The sequence below is a fragment of the Armigeres subalbatus genome, chromosome 2 (assembly GCF_024139115.2).
Source record: "Armigeres subalbatus isolate Guangzhou_Male chromosome 2, GZ_Asu_2, whole genome shotgun sequence".
Classification (NCBI taxonomy): domain Eukaryota; kingdom Metazoa; phylum Arthropoda; class Insecta; order Diptera; family Culicidae; genus Armigeres; species Armigeres subalbatus.
In genome coordinates this window covers 7,856,424-7,874,004 of record NC_085140.1, presented here as the reverse complement: position 1 = coordinate 7,874,004, position 17,581 = coordinate 7,856,424, and the positions used below count along the sequence as shown (strand labels likewise).

Here is a 17,581-nt window from a genome sequence, read left to right as displayed (position 1 = left end):
TTTAACCACATTAATTGCAATCGGAAAGCAAATACATATCATTAAGCAACTCTTATTTTATCTCTATTTGAGATTAAATAAAAATGCACTGCCAGACATATTTTGTTGATGAAACTATCACCATTTCTAGATATATTTATTAGTATGTTAATATAATAAGATCAGGGCCGGATTTATGGCGTGGCCCCGGGCCCCCACAAATCTTATGTACCAAAACCAACCTTTTTTGTACATTTTGGGGCCCCCACATAACGTCGGCCCCGGCCTTTTTCCGGCTAAATCCGGCCCTGAATAAGATAAAAGGTACATGGTGATGATATTGTTCCATGTAGCATAAATGTCCTCAGGGTGTAGTTCTACCTATTTATTTAAAAATAAACAATACATAAGAATGCAAAAAGTAGAATTTTTCTATGACTTAATCGGTATGTAGATTTTGAAAATGAAACATGTTAGTAGATGCTAGAGCTGATTTTGAATGATTTCTAAATTAATGTTTATAGCTTTCAGAAACACAGATCGGGGTCTCGTTTCGACGGTCTTCCAGTGTGGTTGGTTTTTGCGCTCTACTTTTGTGCGGTGTTCGCTTAAAAGTAGAACAATAGAACTAGTGCAGTGACCGCGGTCGAAACAAATGTGTAGTGTATAAAAAAGTGCGTTGGTACGGGATGTCTACGCTTTCTTCTTTTCCCCTCGATTCCAAGCTATTAAATGACTAGGTATTCCTGAAGTCGTTTAATATCTAGGAGTCATCTCTGCGGTACATACTGCGTAGTTGGCCTGGCCGTATGAAAAGAAAAATGTTTGTTTCGTTGTTTTCCAGGATGCTTTCAAGTATTGGCTACGCAAGTATGAGATTAGATTAGATAGCTTTCAGAAATACAAATAGATTTAAAAATTGTTGGAATGTTTTTCATCATGTGAGGAACATAGAAATGAAAGACAGTTTAATGTATTTTTTATTTATGTTATTACTTTTTTAGCGGCAAGAGCACCTGATTGTAAAATCACGTTAATAAAGTATTAAAAAAATCTGTTTGCAAAATGAAGCGCTGAAATTTGTAAGGAAGGATTTACAAGTTGGATAAAGGTTTTCGATGAAAATTTTGTTTCTTAAGAGTGAAAAAGATAAATTAAAAGGGGCACCCTTACAGATTTCTATGTCGTTCGTAATAGTTGTTTTTAAAGGCGGCTTATTAGGCCTGCGCAAACCTCCTGTCTCGTCGGAGGGCCGTCGTGTCATGGCTGTTTAGCGTCCCACCTAACAACAGGACTTGGGCTTCAAAGCCGCATATGATACAATCGATCGGGACCAGCTATGGCAGCTAATGCACGAAAACGGATTTCCGGATAAACTGATACGGTTGATCAAGGCGACGATGGATCGGGTGATGTGCGTAGTTCGAGTTTCATGGGCATTCTCGAGTCCCTTCGAAACCCGTAGATGGTTACGGCAAGGTGATGGTCTTTCGTGTCTGCTATTCAACATCGCTTTAGAGGGAGTAATACGAAGGGCAGGGATTGACACGAGTGGTACGATTTTCACGAAGTCCGTCCAGTTATTTGGTTTCGCCGACGACATTGATATCATGGCACGTAACTTTGAGAGGATGGAGGAAGCCTACATCAGACTGAAAAGCGAAGCTAAACGGATTGGACTAGTCATCAACACGTCGAAGACGAAGTACATGATAGGAAGAGGCTCAAGAGAGGTCAATATGAGCCACCCACCACGAGTTTCTATCGGTGGTGACGAAATCGAGGTGGTTGAAGAATTCGTGTACTTGGGCTCACTGGTGACCGCCGATAACGGTACCAGCAGAGAAATTCGGAGACGCATAGTGGCTGGAAATCGTACGTACTTTGGACTCCGCAAGACGCTTCGATCGAATAGAGTTCGCCGCCGTACCAAACTGACTATCTACAAAACGCTTATAAGACCGGTAGTTCTCTACGGACACGAGACCTGGACGATGCTCGTGGAGGACCAACGCGCACTGGGAGTTTTCGAAAGGAAAGTGTTGCGTACCATCTATGGTGGGTTGCAGATGGCGGACGGTACGTGGAGGAGGCGAATGAACCACGAGTTGCATCAGCTGTTGGGAGAACCATCCATCGTTCACACCGCGAAAATCGGAAGACTGCGGTGGGCCAGGCACGTAGCCAGAATGTCGGACAGTAATCCGGTGAAAATGGTTCTCGACAACGATCCGACGGGAACAAGAAGGCGAGGTGCACAGCGGGCAAGGTGGATCGATCAGGTGGAGGACGACTTGCGGACCCTCCGCAGACTGCGTGGTTGGCGAAGTGCAGCCATGAACCGAGCTGAATGGAGAAGTCTTTTATGTGCAGCACAGGCCACTCCGGCCTTAGTCTGATGATAAAAAAACTCTTACAGATTTTTAACGACAAAAACATAAAAAGTGTAATAAGGGAAATATAAATCAGTACGAGATTTCATAGCGGAAGCTAATCTACATAGTCAAGATAATAAATCAGTTAAGAGATAAATTGGAATAAACCCACCGAGTTTCCTTGTCTTTTGAGGTCTATCCGGTGCGTTAAACCCTGGGTTAAACCGGATGTTTCAGTTTTGCTTCCTGCAGCGGCAAACTCCATTAAAAAATGCATGCGAAAGGAAACATCGAAATTCTTGATAACGGCCTATCATTGCTTGAGAAGTTTCACACATACGCGATTATGCAAAATGTCCCGAGCTGTTTCGAGGACTCTGATCCAATGAAAAGTCCGGAGCATATTGAAAAGCCCCCACAGGCCCTTCTTGAACAGGAAACCCATTTTAGATGTTGTGTTCTTTTCTTCGTGTTCATTCCATTGCCACACACTATCACCGTTTATTTTGTATTTAAACATTTTTATTCGAAAAAGACTAGGTATTGCAAAAAAACTTGAAAATTCTGGTTGAAAAAATTAAAAAGATAAAAACTGACGGATCGAAAAAAACACCTCCGTTATTAACCATGGCACACTTGATCCTCCTATTGCTTTTTCTATAATTCTTCATGGAAAATTAAATACTATTGTTCTTTATTGATTTTCCCTTGGATTTTTTTAAATTTTTGGTTAAAAAAGGTTATTTATTCTGTTGAAAATTTTGTAATTGTCAATTGCTGATATTGATTCATTAATGTACATTTTTTTTTTCCGGGGTACATTTATATTTCTTTATGGAAAATTTATCTCTTAAAATTTAAATTGTTGCTTTAAAAGTGCTAATTTATTTTTGTTTTGTGGAAAAATTATTGTTCATACCCTGATTTCTTTATTGGCAATTTCCTATTTTTTTATGAAATATTTCTGATATTTTAGGGGATTGCTTCTATTTTAGTCTGATTAAAAAATTTTGTAAATGCCTCTGACGTTGGTTTTCATCAGCCCACAGTGGCTAAACTCGTGTTTTAATAGCGATTATCTAATAATACTTTTATCATGCGATTCAGCGTAGCAGAGTCTTTCAGTCATTTTATCATTAGGCTTCTTTCTAGGTACTCAGTATCATGATTAATCCCCCTAAACGTGAGATGAAAAATTTTATTTTTCTACTTTTCAATATACAAGGTGTGTGTCTTCACAAAAGTTGTAATAAAAGATCTCCTGAAAAACATTGTCGAAGACGCCAGGTTCGCAATTCCATTACGTTTAGTAATTTATTACTATTTATGGCTACAAACTTTAAGGCTCGTCGCGATTCTATCGTTGGCTCGATGCATGCAATGTTCCATTTACGCTTCCATACCAACGGCGACAGAATCGCAGTCGCCAAGGGATAGAATCGCTTTGCGTGTATTTGGGGAAACTCTTAAACATGTTCAACGTGCATCATATGCTTTGGTCCATCAACTCCAAGTGACTAATTTTTTTTTGTGTAAAAGTTGAAGGTCTTCAATGTTATGCATACCAGTGAGAACCAATTGTCCCCTTACAAGCAAAGAAATTAGCTTGATTTCGTCGATTTGACTTTTTTGACTTTTCAATATTGTGGTTCGGTTCGTATTTCGACCTCAATAGTGGCCGTCTTCAGTGTACGAGACCGAGACCATAACCGAACCAAAAAGAGTGCCCACATTCGAATATTGCAGTCATTAATTGATAGCAATTTTCTACTTTCTCCGTGGAAAACAAGTTTTGGGCGCCGATAAACAATCAGCGTCCTTCTGCCTGAATGATCTTCATTTATTTTCTATGTCATCCTTCGAATCGAACAATTTAGAATTCCCTATCAGCCTGCTGAGATTGAATTTCAAACTTCTTCTTAGTATGCTGGCGTTTCAAATGCTTACTACGATTAAATTTTAAATTCGTTATAATTTTTTTTAAATTTATTTCGTCTTTTGAAAACATTTCAGTTTATTCCATTATTTTTTATTATGAAATAAGGCACAATCAAGTGGTGGAATTAATGGGATAGTACAAATTCGTCTTACGACAAGTGAATACTAGAAAGCTCAACATAATTTTCTGAACATGAAATAAGGATTGTATAACATTTCGCTGAAAACAATTTCCCGGGATTTATTTTCGCGGTTGTACGTTTTGCGGAATAACATTTGGCGGTTTGTAACTTTTCACGGTACGACATTCGGCGGTTTGTACCTTTTCGCCGAATGACTTTTGGCGGAATGTACCATTTCGCGGAATATTGATAATAATAGCTTAGTGTTCATTCAGCACTTCCACAATTATTACCTGCGAGGTTTCTAAGCCAAGTTACCATTTTTTTGCATCCGTATAACACGAGATTTACACGTTAAAACTTACCTACAAAAGTCGAAATTTTTTTTTCGATAAATATCCTGGACCGGATTAGAAGTTGAACACAGCATCCTTTAGCATAACGGGTAGCAACTAAAAAATTGGAATGAAAAGAATGGCTCAGGAAACAAACTACAAAGAAGTACAGTTCAATCTGATATTTGTTATATAAAGAGTTGTCCTTAGTCTTCAAACTTAGACTCATGAATATTAGCATATGGTCCAGCTTAGTCTTGCTGGTATGACATGACCGCTGTACGGATCTGCATTATCGATTTCCAGAATGTTGCTTCTGATCCTGCTTATGAGTTACTCCATGTCTTTGGCCTTACAATTACCATTATAACAATGGAGCTCAGTAAACCAGAAAATGCTATGATAGTTTTCGAAACATTTTCAAGCCTAAAATGTTTGATCGTGTACGTGTTCCCATGATCTTTGTTTGCTTGACAAATTTACCATTTAAAGAAGGCATTATACCATTTCCTTCGCCTTATACCGGGCAGATTCGTTCTTTAAAAGCAGGTTTTATCAACTCCTTCAGCCTTATACTGGGCAGACGCATCTACTCGCCTTATACCGGGCAGATGCATTCATTTAAAGAAGGCGTTACCACACCCTTTGCCTTATACCGGGCAGACGCGTTCTTTTAAAGAAGGCATTATCAACTCCTTTCGCCTTTTACCGGGCAGATGTATCAATTTTAAGTAGGCATTACCACTCCCTTCGCCTTATACCGGGCAGACGAGCTCTTTTAAAGAAGGCATTATCAATTTCTTTCACCTTATAGCGGCAGAAATGGTCGGATTTCGGGTTTTGGTGCCCGAAACCCGAATCGAACCCAACGGGTTTGTTTCGGGTTTAATAAAAAAATTCCGGCTTCGGGTCGGGTCCAGGTTTGAATAGAATTTAAAAATCGGGTTCGGGCTTGCAAAATGTGAAACCCGACCATCGCTAGGGCAGATGCATCCATTCAAAGTAGGAATTATCTTTTCCCTTTGCTTTATACCGGGCAGATGCGTTAATTCATAAAAAGGACTACCTTCTTTCTTTTATTTATACCGAGCAAACGTGTCCTTTTCAAGAAGGCATTGTTTTCTCACTTTGCGTTATACCGCCCGGATGAGGTCATTCAAAAAAATTAATGATTTGAATCACATTCCAAAAGAGTTTAGCCCGGAATGCATGTAATTAAGCAGAAATCGGTAAATATTTCAATGGTAATTATTCTAACTGAATTCCGCCGGTAAAAAGGAACATTCCGCAAAACGTGTTTCGGAGAATTGATACATTCCACAGAATGTCGTACCGCGAGAAAAAATTCCGCGAAATGTTTTTCGGCGAAATAGTATACAACCTGAAATAAGTCATACGTTCCACTTTATCTATCAATGTAACCACAGATAACAGATATTGAGGCTGGCATCCCATACGTGTGTAAACATCCGCAACCGTTAATTCAAATGTATTTTAAATTGGGACCGCGTTTGGCAATCGATTGGAGATGGCGCAAGGATCATTGTTATTGAAAACGCAGCCCGATTGCGGCTGTCAAATGCATTGGCTGCGTTCGACGGTTGTTATTCAGCTGCATCCTTAGGTACTGCCGCAATCAGTTGAGTAGATGGCAGTAGTGGGCCAACGTATATCAATTCAAAAGTTTACACAGGATTTTCAATAAAATTTGTTCTAGCTTCAATATCTGTTATCTGTGATGTAACCAAAAATGCGAATGCTTTTTTTCAGACTCACTTTATTTCCTGCCCCCAAGTATTCTAATTCATAACGCTTAAAAAGAATTACTCAAAATTAAGTTGATTCCTACTCATTTGCATCAAAAACGGGATAACTCAAAATTTGAGTTAGAAGGGACTATTTCAATTAAATGATGATTGCGATCAAAACAGGGAACTTCTTGCTGTAAAATGCATTAAGGTGAATAGGAAATTTTTATTTGCTAACTGCTGCTCATATTCGTAGTCATACTAGTCGTTTCTCTGATCTGGGGCTCCGTGTCAAGTGCAGGGGTTGCGGTGCTATCAATGACATTTTCAAGTGATGCTGCCCATAGCTGCTCTTCCCTTGGATTCCACTTCTATCTGCTGTGCGTAATCTTGGGCTAGTCTTCTGTCTTGTAGTCCTAAAGGTCGCCAAACGTATATGAGACTATAGTCTGAACTGGAATCGGTGTGCACCGTAAACGCTGCATCGCCGACCAGGCGTAAACCTAGAAGAACCGAAGCCTCAGGTTCTCTATAAATTCACCGAAAAAGTACCAGGACATCGACAAAGCAACGCGTTAACGAAAAGCCGTATCAGGTTCCAATGCTGCATGCTTCAGAACACCAAAAAACCTTCGTTGGCGATAATTAGAGGTCATAGAGCTTATAGAATACAAATATATCAAATTTCGTTTTAAAATTGAGTGAGTTTGAGAGATGTTCATTATATCTCCGGGAGATCTTTTCGAATTCCCGACATATTGATTGAACTTCAAATTTTCTTGTATAATTCTTACGGGTAAGACGAAATTTTCATATTTTTGCAGCAAGAAGCTGAATATTTTTTTCTGTCTCGTGATATTTTTTGACGTGATGCAGAAGAATCATTTCAACATAGACGAACAGACATAACACTCATAACACACATAACTCAATTTTTCATCGTACACTGATTTACTGATCAATTCAAATAATCATTAGTCGGCCAAGCGATCACTCGTGGCGCGTGAATCGGTTTTGCTCGAGTCTGACATTTACTCACTACCCCCACCTCGTTCGCGATTTGCCTAAGTTGTGAAAACAACAGATGTCGTTAGCGTTTGTGTGATTATGATTTTTCCGAGTATGTGTTCATGATCATGTGTTATGTCTGTTTGTCGGTGATTTCAGTATTGGCTTTTCAGAAGCTCACATGCTCAATTTATGAAGAACATACATATCAACTAGAACCGTGTTTATTTTTTTATTTTTGTTTAAATTTCCATACAAATATTATCAGGGAAGTACAGGGTGTTCAATAAGTTCGAATACACTTCAAAAATGTGTTAAAAAATAAATATACAAGATTTTCTTTTCTGATTCGATTTTTATTAAAATAATGTTTATTGAGAACCTTCACGACATATTAGCTGGCAGCACCCCTCCTTAGTGCTTTATGACGAGCTTGAGACGTTTCTCAAATGAATCGCACGCGGCACGCACTTGATCCATCGGCATCTCGTCCCAGATCTTGGAAATGAGCTTCTTAAATTGGTCCATAGTGCTCACTTTATGTTCGCTCTGCTTGGCCAGCATGTATGACCATACATAAAAGTCCAGGGGATTAAGGTCCGGGGAGCTGGGAGGCCACAAAGACTTATCGAGAAAATCAGTCAAATTCTCCCGACACCACGCTTGGACGACATTCGCCGTGTGGGCCGGTGCGCCGTCCTGTTGAAAGACGTAATGATCTTTTCCGTATATGTTCCGAAGTGCCGGAGCCACAACCTTCTCTAGAATCTTGGTCTTATAGTATGCGGCTTTGATTTTCACGTTTTTATCGATGAACACCAGTGGGAGCTTCCCACGGCTGCATACGGCCCCCCAAACCATCACCGACGCGGCGCTCTGGAACCGCGGGATGTTTATGTGGGATGGGGGGATGCTGGCAAACGTCGGCGCCCACAACCGCGGGATGTTTATGTGGGAGTGTCTCATCAGAAAACACGAGCTCCTGACCAGCGTGCCGCGAAAGTATCAGTTTGGCTCTGTCCCGCCTCTTCTTCGTTGTAGCCTCCGTTACTCCGTGAACCTTGCGTTTCTTGTACGGCTTGTATCTCAGGTCTTTCGTCATGATGGTCCACATCGTCCCGAAGCGGTCTTCCGGACCGAGCGGTTCATTTTTCGACGAACCCGCTCCCTCATCACCTTAATGGCTGCTGGCGTCCTTGCCGAGCGCGGCCGCCCGGATCTTGCACGGTCCTTGGCCGATCTCGTCTCCCGGTACCGACGGATGGTAGTATAGATGAAATTCCGCTTTACCCCGTGCGATTTCAACCGCCGGAATATGTCACCGGGTCGCTCACCTGTCGCAAACAACTTTACTACGACGTCGCGGTACTCCTTCATCGTGCACGGAAAACAAAACACAAATGACAACAAGTCAATACCATGCGCATCGGTTAGCCTATATATGAGGCTAAATCTGACACCAATACCAATACATAGAATGCACATGGTTCGCACCCATACAACGATGAAAAGTTGTATTCGAACTTATTGAACACCCTGTAATAATCGTGCAATAATCGTAAGCAAAGTACATGGTGGCAGGTAGAGATAGAGGAAGACCTAGTGGTGCTGGTGCAGAAGTAGTGCTTGATGGGGATGTGTTTGAAGTTGTTGATGAATTTGTTTATCTTGGATCGCTTGTGACATGTGACAATGACGTATTTCGTGAAGTGAAAATACGTATTGCTGCTGCGAATAGGGCCTTCTACGGATTACGTAGCCAGGTCCCGCAACATGCAGATGGAAACGAAATTTGCTCTATATAAAACTCTGATTCTACCAGTGGCCCTTTATGAACATGAAGCATGGACGTTAAAAAATGCGGACCGGCGAGCTTTCGGGGTTTAAGAGCGAGAAGTGCTGCGTACAATACTCGGAGGGAAACTAGAAAATGGTGTGTGGCGCAGCCATGATTTATGAGCTGTATCAAGTATACAAAGAGGAAAATATGGTGAATCATATAAAATATGGCAGACTTCATTGGGCTGGTATTCAACAGAGAACCGGATAGAGGCCGGCGACTTCATAGAAGGCCATGAACATGCTGGCTGCACGCGGTGGAATCGGAGCTGGGGACGCTAAACGTTTGGGGAAACTGGAGCAACATCGCCCAAGACCGAGGATTACGGAGCTCTACAATACGCCAGGCATAGATGTATCATCGACGCTGTAGCCAACTAAGTTCCAGGTTAAAAATCGTGCGGTACCTAACAATATACCAACCCTTTGTCATCATCAGCTAAGCAAGTTATCAACAAACGCACCACGCAACAAACCTTCATCTGAACACAATCAAAATATGACAAGAATCATTTGCGTTGCATGGTTTGTATCAAATTTTGGAATCAAACGACCATAAACAAAAAATATCATTCAAATATAAACCTCTAATACCAGCCGAATGTCAACAGTCCTGTTAAATCTTCTATTTGGCGTTAGAATTTCGTGGTAGTGAAAAAATGAGTTAAAAAGTAACGGTAAATGATTTAGATAAAATCACGATTTCTGCTCGCTGCTGGCGAGTTTCTTTTTAAATTAATACTTAATTCGAAAGTAAGAACACGCTTAAGTGTAGATCGACCTTAAAACTGGATAGTTACAACTACGAAGCGATACAGTTAGCATGGGACGAGTGCTGTGAATGAACTCAACAGTGCAAAATTGTGCTTGTAGAATGTAATGGAACCCTTCTTTACCGTGCGTCTCCACCTGTACGTAAGATGTGTCTTGAAGAACCATTCCAAATAAAAATTTTCGATACTGATTTTCATTACTCGAAACGATATGGTCGTTGGAATATTTTGCAATAAGTAAGAGAATAATTCAAAAACAGATTTTTATCCTTTCCATCCTTTAACTTATTTTCAAAGATTTAATTATCGAAGGAATCACCTTTGATAAACATACTGCCTGTAATCCCATATCTTTCCTATATGAATCGGAAATTCAGCAAAGATGAGACAAATATTCGGTTACAGGCAGCATACTAGAACAAAAGTTATTTAGCATAGCTGAAAATTGTTGAAAACGAAAAAAGTTCATAAGTGTATTGTTGGCGTAGCACCAACTTAGAATTCGGAAGTCGGGACTTCCGAACCGAACTTTCTTCCGAAGTTTTATCTGTCAAGCTAATTGATGCATTGTTTAGCGCATCTTTAGGCGAATCCAGCGCACTACTTCCGAAGTTGGGAAAGTTGGCTGTATCCGGAGAAAAATCCAACTTCGGTATAAAAAGCGTTATAAATTTATTCCGGATAGACAATATATCAACTTGATTGTTTCTTCAATTATAAATATATGCAAAATGTTGCATATTGTGGTTGAAACATTGTAATGAGAGTTGAAGGTGTAGGATTCACTATTCTTTTCAAATGTCCTGTTCACCTGATAATGGCTTCCAGAACGATTTATTTTTACTTAAATAATATTACACGATTTATTCATACTGTCGAAATTTAAATGTTCTAATGTGAAACCCCAAATTAGCGGAAGGTATCAAATCACGAACTCCTAAGTAGGTAAATACCAACGTTGCAAATAAAATAACGATACGTTCACCAACAATTCTAAAAAGGTCAGATATGTTGTGCACATTTGTTTGCTCAAACAGAACACAAGGCCGTATTCATTGAATCGTTTTTCCCTGCCGCCTACGGTGTTGATAACATTGAATGCAAAACGGGGATGACGATGAAAATAAATGTTGAAGTTCAATCAAATAAAAACCATTTCTCTCCGATTTTTCTGGGTGGGTGACAGAAGCTATTCTCGTTCTGCATGTACATTATTTAATTATGATTAACATTCATATTTAAGCCATTGAATTGATTTAATTGCTATGAGATATTTTTTGTGCTTAATTTCTGATCAAATAAACCTTTAAATCCATTCAATAAAAAATTAACAAAATTATGTAATTGAGTATGCTCTTATTTGATCGAGTGTAAGCATTTGATAACAGTTCGTCACATCAATAATAGTAAAACTGACTTTTTTATTGAATGAGGTTAAATTATTTCACATCACAGAGGCATCAGTTGGTATGTGGTAAGCCTTTTATTGCGTGACAAAAGAAATAATTAGTATCAATTGTTTGATGAAATGTTCGTTGAAAAGCTGGATAGACAATGACATTGTGCCACACTAGCAATTAACTGTATTTTATTTTTTATATTTTTTCAGCATCTATTTTATCGGCGCTATCACTGGCTTCAAAATGTTCACAAGAACCAGATTCATACCCGATCGGTAGTATAAACTTTATGGCATACGTTGAAAATCATCTTCTGATCCTTCGGTTTTCGAATAATATGTTTTGTGTGCCTGATTGAGTGTCCTCCCATTAACACATTTTACTGCCATTCCTCGCATAAACAATCAAAAAGTAATATTTCTCAAATTCGAAACCAATGTGATGAAAACAGTCGCTCGGCGAGCGGTATTTGATAACGCAGGCAAATCGAACAACAATAACGATGATACCATCGACCGTTTCACCGGATGCAAAAGGCATCAAAACGGTCCTATTAAATATAACTTCGGCAGAGATTTTGCCTCCCAGCCAGCATAAGCTCGCAAAATGTGGCGAATTGTGCAGCAAGATAAAGGAAATTGTTCCACGAAGCAGCAGCAAATAGCAAAACTGCCATTACAACTTTTCCTGTCGAGCACAGAAAGTCGCGGGAAAAAAAACTTTTTGCTTCCCATTCCTGTGTTTGTATGTTTCTTCTCGTTCTGGGAAAAATTGTAAAGTTCCAGCGGAAAAGTTGCATATCAGTGAAGGGAAGAGCGGATAGTATACTACAAGTGAGCGAATATATTATTGTTTTATTTTTCAAATTGCTAAAATTTAATAGTTTTTGACTATGATTCGCATTTCTAAGGAGTTTTGATTATACAAAGCTGTAAGATGCCAAAGTTATGAGTGATAACATTCTACTAGTATGTAACAACAAGGTAAGTGGTGTACTGAATCATTCTCAGACTATAATATACGATTGAAAAAAACCCAACTTAATTCACCGAGTGGTGATACTGCCTTTCTCGCATTTAGCCAAGACACCAACCTTATATGGCGCTTATATAGTTCGATTCCATTTTCTTAATAACTTTTAAACGCAATGGTCGATCGTTATAAAATTTAATAGTGATCAACAAGGCATTGTCCCCTGTCGAATGCAACTTGTTGCGAGAAAATCGGTTAAGAATTACTATATGAAAAAGTGGCTAATGTTTTTCGGTTTTCGTGTGCACACACACACACATACGTATCTGTCAAGATACAATTAAGTGGTGGAATTCAATGGGATTGTACAAACTCGTCTTATGACATGGTCGGCCTTCTATTTATTATAATTAAATTGATGACTTCTGTCGAATCGCAGTTTTTAAAACAAAATTTTAAGAATGATTTTGGGGAAAACTTCCCCTATAGTTGAAACAATTCCGAGATCTGACTTCTTGTTTTATTCTCGTTTGCTTTCTGACGTCGGGAGAGCACGATGCACCGACAAACAACAATATTACCGCTACTTTTTCAGAAAAGAATGCTGTAGGCCTGATCAGGCTGGCTCAGCAATATCTCCTGATAATGATAACAATTGTTTATTTAATTCAGTCTGAATCGTTTTATAACGAAATCCAGTAACAAATTTGCAATACAATTCGTTATATTCTTATGTAGGTATAATTTTCTATACTTATAACGTAGCCAACACAAAACCATACGAATGCAGCGCGTATGAAAAGTATTCTGTTATTCCTTCCTTATCGGTGCACCATTGTTGTTCAAACGACAGTTTTCTGCCAATTTTGTGACGGTTTTTTGCGTTGCATCAGTTTCCACTGAATTCCGGTAATGAGCGCGAAAGCGCTGACAACAAAAGTAGGCGTCGCAAAAGTTTTCCTGACAACTCACAAGAGTGGCAAGGAAAGTTAGTTACATTGTTTTACATGCTCCATTACCGCATTGAGGCGTTTGGTTGATCAGATAGAAACTGCGAATACTTAATTTGGCTGAATATTTGATAATCGTTTTAGTCATTGTTTGGCATAGGCACAACGATCGTAAGTACCACAATCTATTTAGCTATTGATTTATGAGTAATTTTAGAGAATTTTATTTGTTGCTTGTGGGATTTTATGGAATAATAATCTAATTTTAACCAGTAGAAGCATAAGTATTAGAACGATAGAGTCGCCGCAGCAAAGCTGAAATAATAGAAATGACAGTTATGCCACAGATAACAGATATTGAAGCTAGAACAAATTTTATTGAAAATCCTGTGTAAACTTTTGAATTGATATACGTTGGCCCACTACTGCCATCTACTCAACTGATTGCGGCAGTACCTAAGGATGCAGCTGAATAACAACCGTCGAACGCAGCCAATGCATTTGACAGCCGCAATCGGGCTGCGTTTTCAATAACAATGATCCTTGCGCCATCTCCAATCGATTGCCAAACGCGGTCCCAATTTAAAATACATTTGAATTAACGGTTGCGGATGTTTACACACGTATGGGATGCCAGCCTCAATATCTGTTATCTGTGGTTATGCGTTTGTTTGAGAAACTGCATATGTAACATTTTTGGACAAAATGAAATTTTTATATATTCTGAATCCTCGTCCAAAAACACGTATTCTGGCAAAAAATACGAAAAAAAAATTATTCAGGAATGTCAATGCGATCGAACGCCTTGCTAAAGACAGTGTACAGAGCTTCCACGTAGTTACCATTATCCATCGCATTAAGAGAATAATCAATAAATTTTATTAAACTTGTAGCGGTAGAGTGACCTTTGAAAAATACATGCTGCTTATTCGTAATTCTGTTTTCAAGTTATGAAAATAAGTTTTCATTGATAATGGATCTAAAAAGTTTGGGAATGCAAGAGATAATAGCTATTCCGTGGTGATTACGAATGTCAGATTTTTTGCCTGATTTGAAGATGGCCACAAAATAGGAGCTTTTCCATGCCCTGGGAAAACTACCGGATTCCAATGACAATCTGAAGTGCCAGAACAAAGGTACCGTCAGTTCTTTAGCCAGACTCTTCATAAAAATCGGTGGAATACCGTCAGGACCAGGGCGTTTAGATGCATCTAAGTTTTTAAAGCGTTTAGAATATCGTTCATCAGGATCTGATTAAAACTGATATCCTTATCAAATGCTGGGATGGGCAAAACAAAAATAGGTCGAGATCTTGTTCCAAAAGGTGATGTATATTTCTTGGAAGAAGTGTCTAAAAAGATTACAGATATCTCTCGAGCAATTAATCTATTTTCTTTATTTTGAGCTTCTTTTCAAAAGTTTTCGAACCACCTTAGGCAATTGCGGATTAATACGCAAATCCTCCAAGGATTTCGATGAGAATGCTTCAGTGATTCCGACGCGACTGATCCAGGGATTCCGACGGGGATCTTCAGATATTTCAATTGTAATCCTCCAAGCATACCGAAGGAAACCTCCATGAATTCTGAAGGCAATCCCCCAGGGATTTCAACAGGAATGTTTCAAGGAGTCCGAAGAGAATGTTCCAGGAATTCAACATCCTCTCGGGATATCGACGGCAATCCTCCAGGTATTTCGACGAAAATGTTCCAGGGATTCCAATCTAGAGATTCCGAATAGACCCCTCCAGAAATTCTGACGGGAATCCTCCAGGAACTCCGACTGAAATATTCCAGGAATTCCGACGGGAATATAACAGCAGTTCCAACGGAAATGCTCCAGAGATTCCAACAGGGATTTCGTAAGCAATGTACCAGGGATGAAGAAGCAAATCGTCGAAAGACTCCGAATTCATCCTCCAAGGATTCCAAGAATCCTCCATCGATTCCGGAGGGAATCCTCCAGGAATGTTGAAGCAACTCGTTGAGGGATTCCGAAGCCAATCTTCGAGGGATTCCGAATCAAATCATCGAAGGATTTTGAAGCAAATCGTCGAATGATTTCGAAGTAAATCGTCGAGGAATTCCAAAGCGATGTATTCCGAAGCAAATCGTCATGGACGAACAAAGAGTATTCGATTGCCATGTGGGATGTTTCGTTTTTCCATAAGGGATTCAGTGATTCAGACACACAGAAATCTTCTTGAATATTCGTTCCAGGTTCAAGGCAGGAGCTCTGCTGATTTTTAATGTGATTGATTTGGTAAAGTCTTAAGCTAGCAGTTCTGTCAAATATAAACATTAGTGTTTCAGCGACTGGAAGTAGAATTTGATCGTTCTCTGAATCTGGAACAAAGTCAGCGATGCGTTGATTAACGTCTCTGTTAATATGTACTTTGACTTCAGGTGGAAGTTCCGATATAATTCTTCCGCAGTTTTAAAAAGCTTTCATAAGATGTTGTTTGTGCATGTTCCGATAAAAAATACACAGAGGAGAAAACATGGGTTGCTTAAAGTTTTTATATTTTTTGGTAGATATTATTTCTGAATCAAAATTTTCAGAGATTGTGATTAGAACCCCGCCGCCAGACTTCATTTTAGATTCTGAGAAATCGCGGTCGTCCCTGAATACATTAAAGCTGCTTACAAAACGTTCTTCACTTTCACGCTTTCATCCCAGCTGGTGTCAGTTGCCAGAATAACCATGAAGGACGAGCTTAAAATGTTATTATGAATTTCCTTAATTTTAGCTGGGCTTTTCATGCGATTGAAATTTTGACAGTAAATCAAAATTTCAGTCGCATTCTGTTTTGATGAAGAACTTGTTGGAAGTACGTTGGTTGTTAAAATATTCACCCCGTCGGTCGATAAGATAGTGCTACTTTCTTCAGCCGAAGAAGGCGTCCATACTTGCGAAAATTTCCGGGGGCAAGAGAGTGATACCTCGTTGTGCTCTCCCGTAGTTGTTGCAGGCGATGTGTCCGCTCGCTGGACAGGTATTGTCGATATGACTGTAGATCAGGTGCAATTCCGTATTGCTTGAGCTTGATTGACAGCTCGTAATTGCTACTCCATTATGACCAGATCAGCTGTTCTTGCACAGGGAACCAACAGATGTTTGCTTGGGACTAGCACACATCTTCAATGTACAAGTACTGGTGATCTCATTTGTTAGGTCATACTGGCGCCTGCCACGTCAGAATGCAAGTCAATATAGGGAAGGGGGAGGAAATGATGATGCAATCACTCGCCCACTGCAAGCCGAACATACCTCTGCACTTGCCACGAGTTCATGCGGAATTTGTTGGAATTTCTGGGTTAGATTGGAGAGGCAGAGGTCCGTCCTGGTTAACGAGCTGCCAATGTATGTGATAGATAGGAGAAGGTAACTGATGGAATTTCTAATTGGATGTAGGAAACGAGCTCTATAGTTCATTTCCAATTCTAGCAGATTACTGATAGAATACTCAAGTTGAAGGTATAGGACTAGTAATGGAAACGGTATGGAGGTCCATTTTAAGTTCTAGCGATTGCTAGAACATGAGAAATAAAGAGAAAGATACAAAGTAGGAGAATGGAACGGACCTGGGATTGAACCCACGACCTCCTGCGTATGAGGCAGAAGCAGTAGCCATATGACTACCAAGCCCGCTTCGAAACAAGAGAGATCACGCACTGAACTGATTAATTTTATTACCGGCCGCGCAATGCAGAACACAATAATTCGGCCGACCGCGCGATCGTTCTGCTGTCCGGGACAAGAGAGATCACGCACTGAACTCAAGATCAGGTGCAATTCCGTATTCCTGATGAACTTGGCTGAATATTTGATGCAGATGTTCTGGTGCCGCCGGCAGTCCTTCAGATGCAAGGAGCATCCTGATGCTTGTTGGAGTCATTCCCTTGACGCGTACATTAGCAGACTGGCCCTTCATGTATGCCAAAAACAACCGGACAACCTTCATAATGTTCGGGTCACGTAGTCTGGCTTTAAGGAAATGGCCGTCTCCTTCAGAGGATTGCTGAGTCAGACGGACGATGGGTGGTCTCATCGGATCTAACTCAAATTGGCTGTCAGGGTTCGGTAGTTGTATTTCCTGTAGTTGTTGATGATGTGGTTGTGGATGATTTTGTTCTTGTTGT

At 39.8% G+C, this 17,581-nt stretch overlaps 1 protein-coding gene across 3 annotated transcripts in view; it reads left to right on the top strand.

The window, feature by feature from the left end:
• LOC134217628 (fibrillin-1-like) overlaps positions 1-17,581 on the top strand; it is a 355,498-nt gene that overhangs the window by 307,620 nt on the left and 30,297 nt on the right. For 2 of the 3 annotated variants that reach the window (XM_062696431.1, XM_062696429.1), the window contains one exon: positions 11,727-11,792. The exons of the other annotated variant lie outside the window; for it this stretch is intronic. In XM_062696431.1, coding sequence (XP_062552415.1) covers positions 11,727-11,792 — 66 coding nt within the window. The remainder of the gene's footprint in view (positions 1-11,726; positions 11,793-17,581) is intronic. 3 annotated transcript variants of the gene reach the window in all.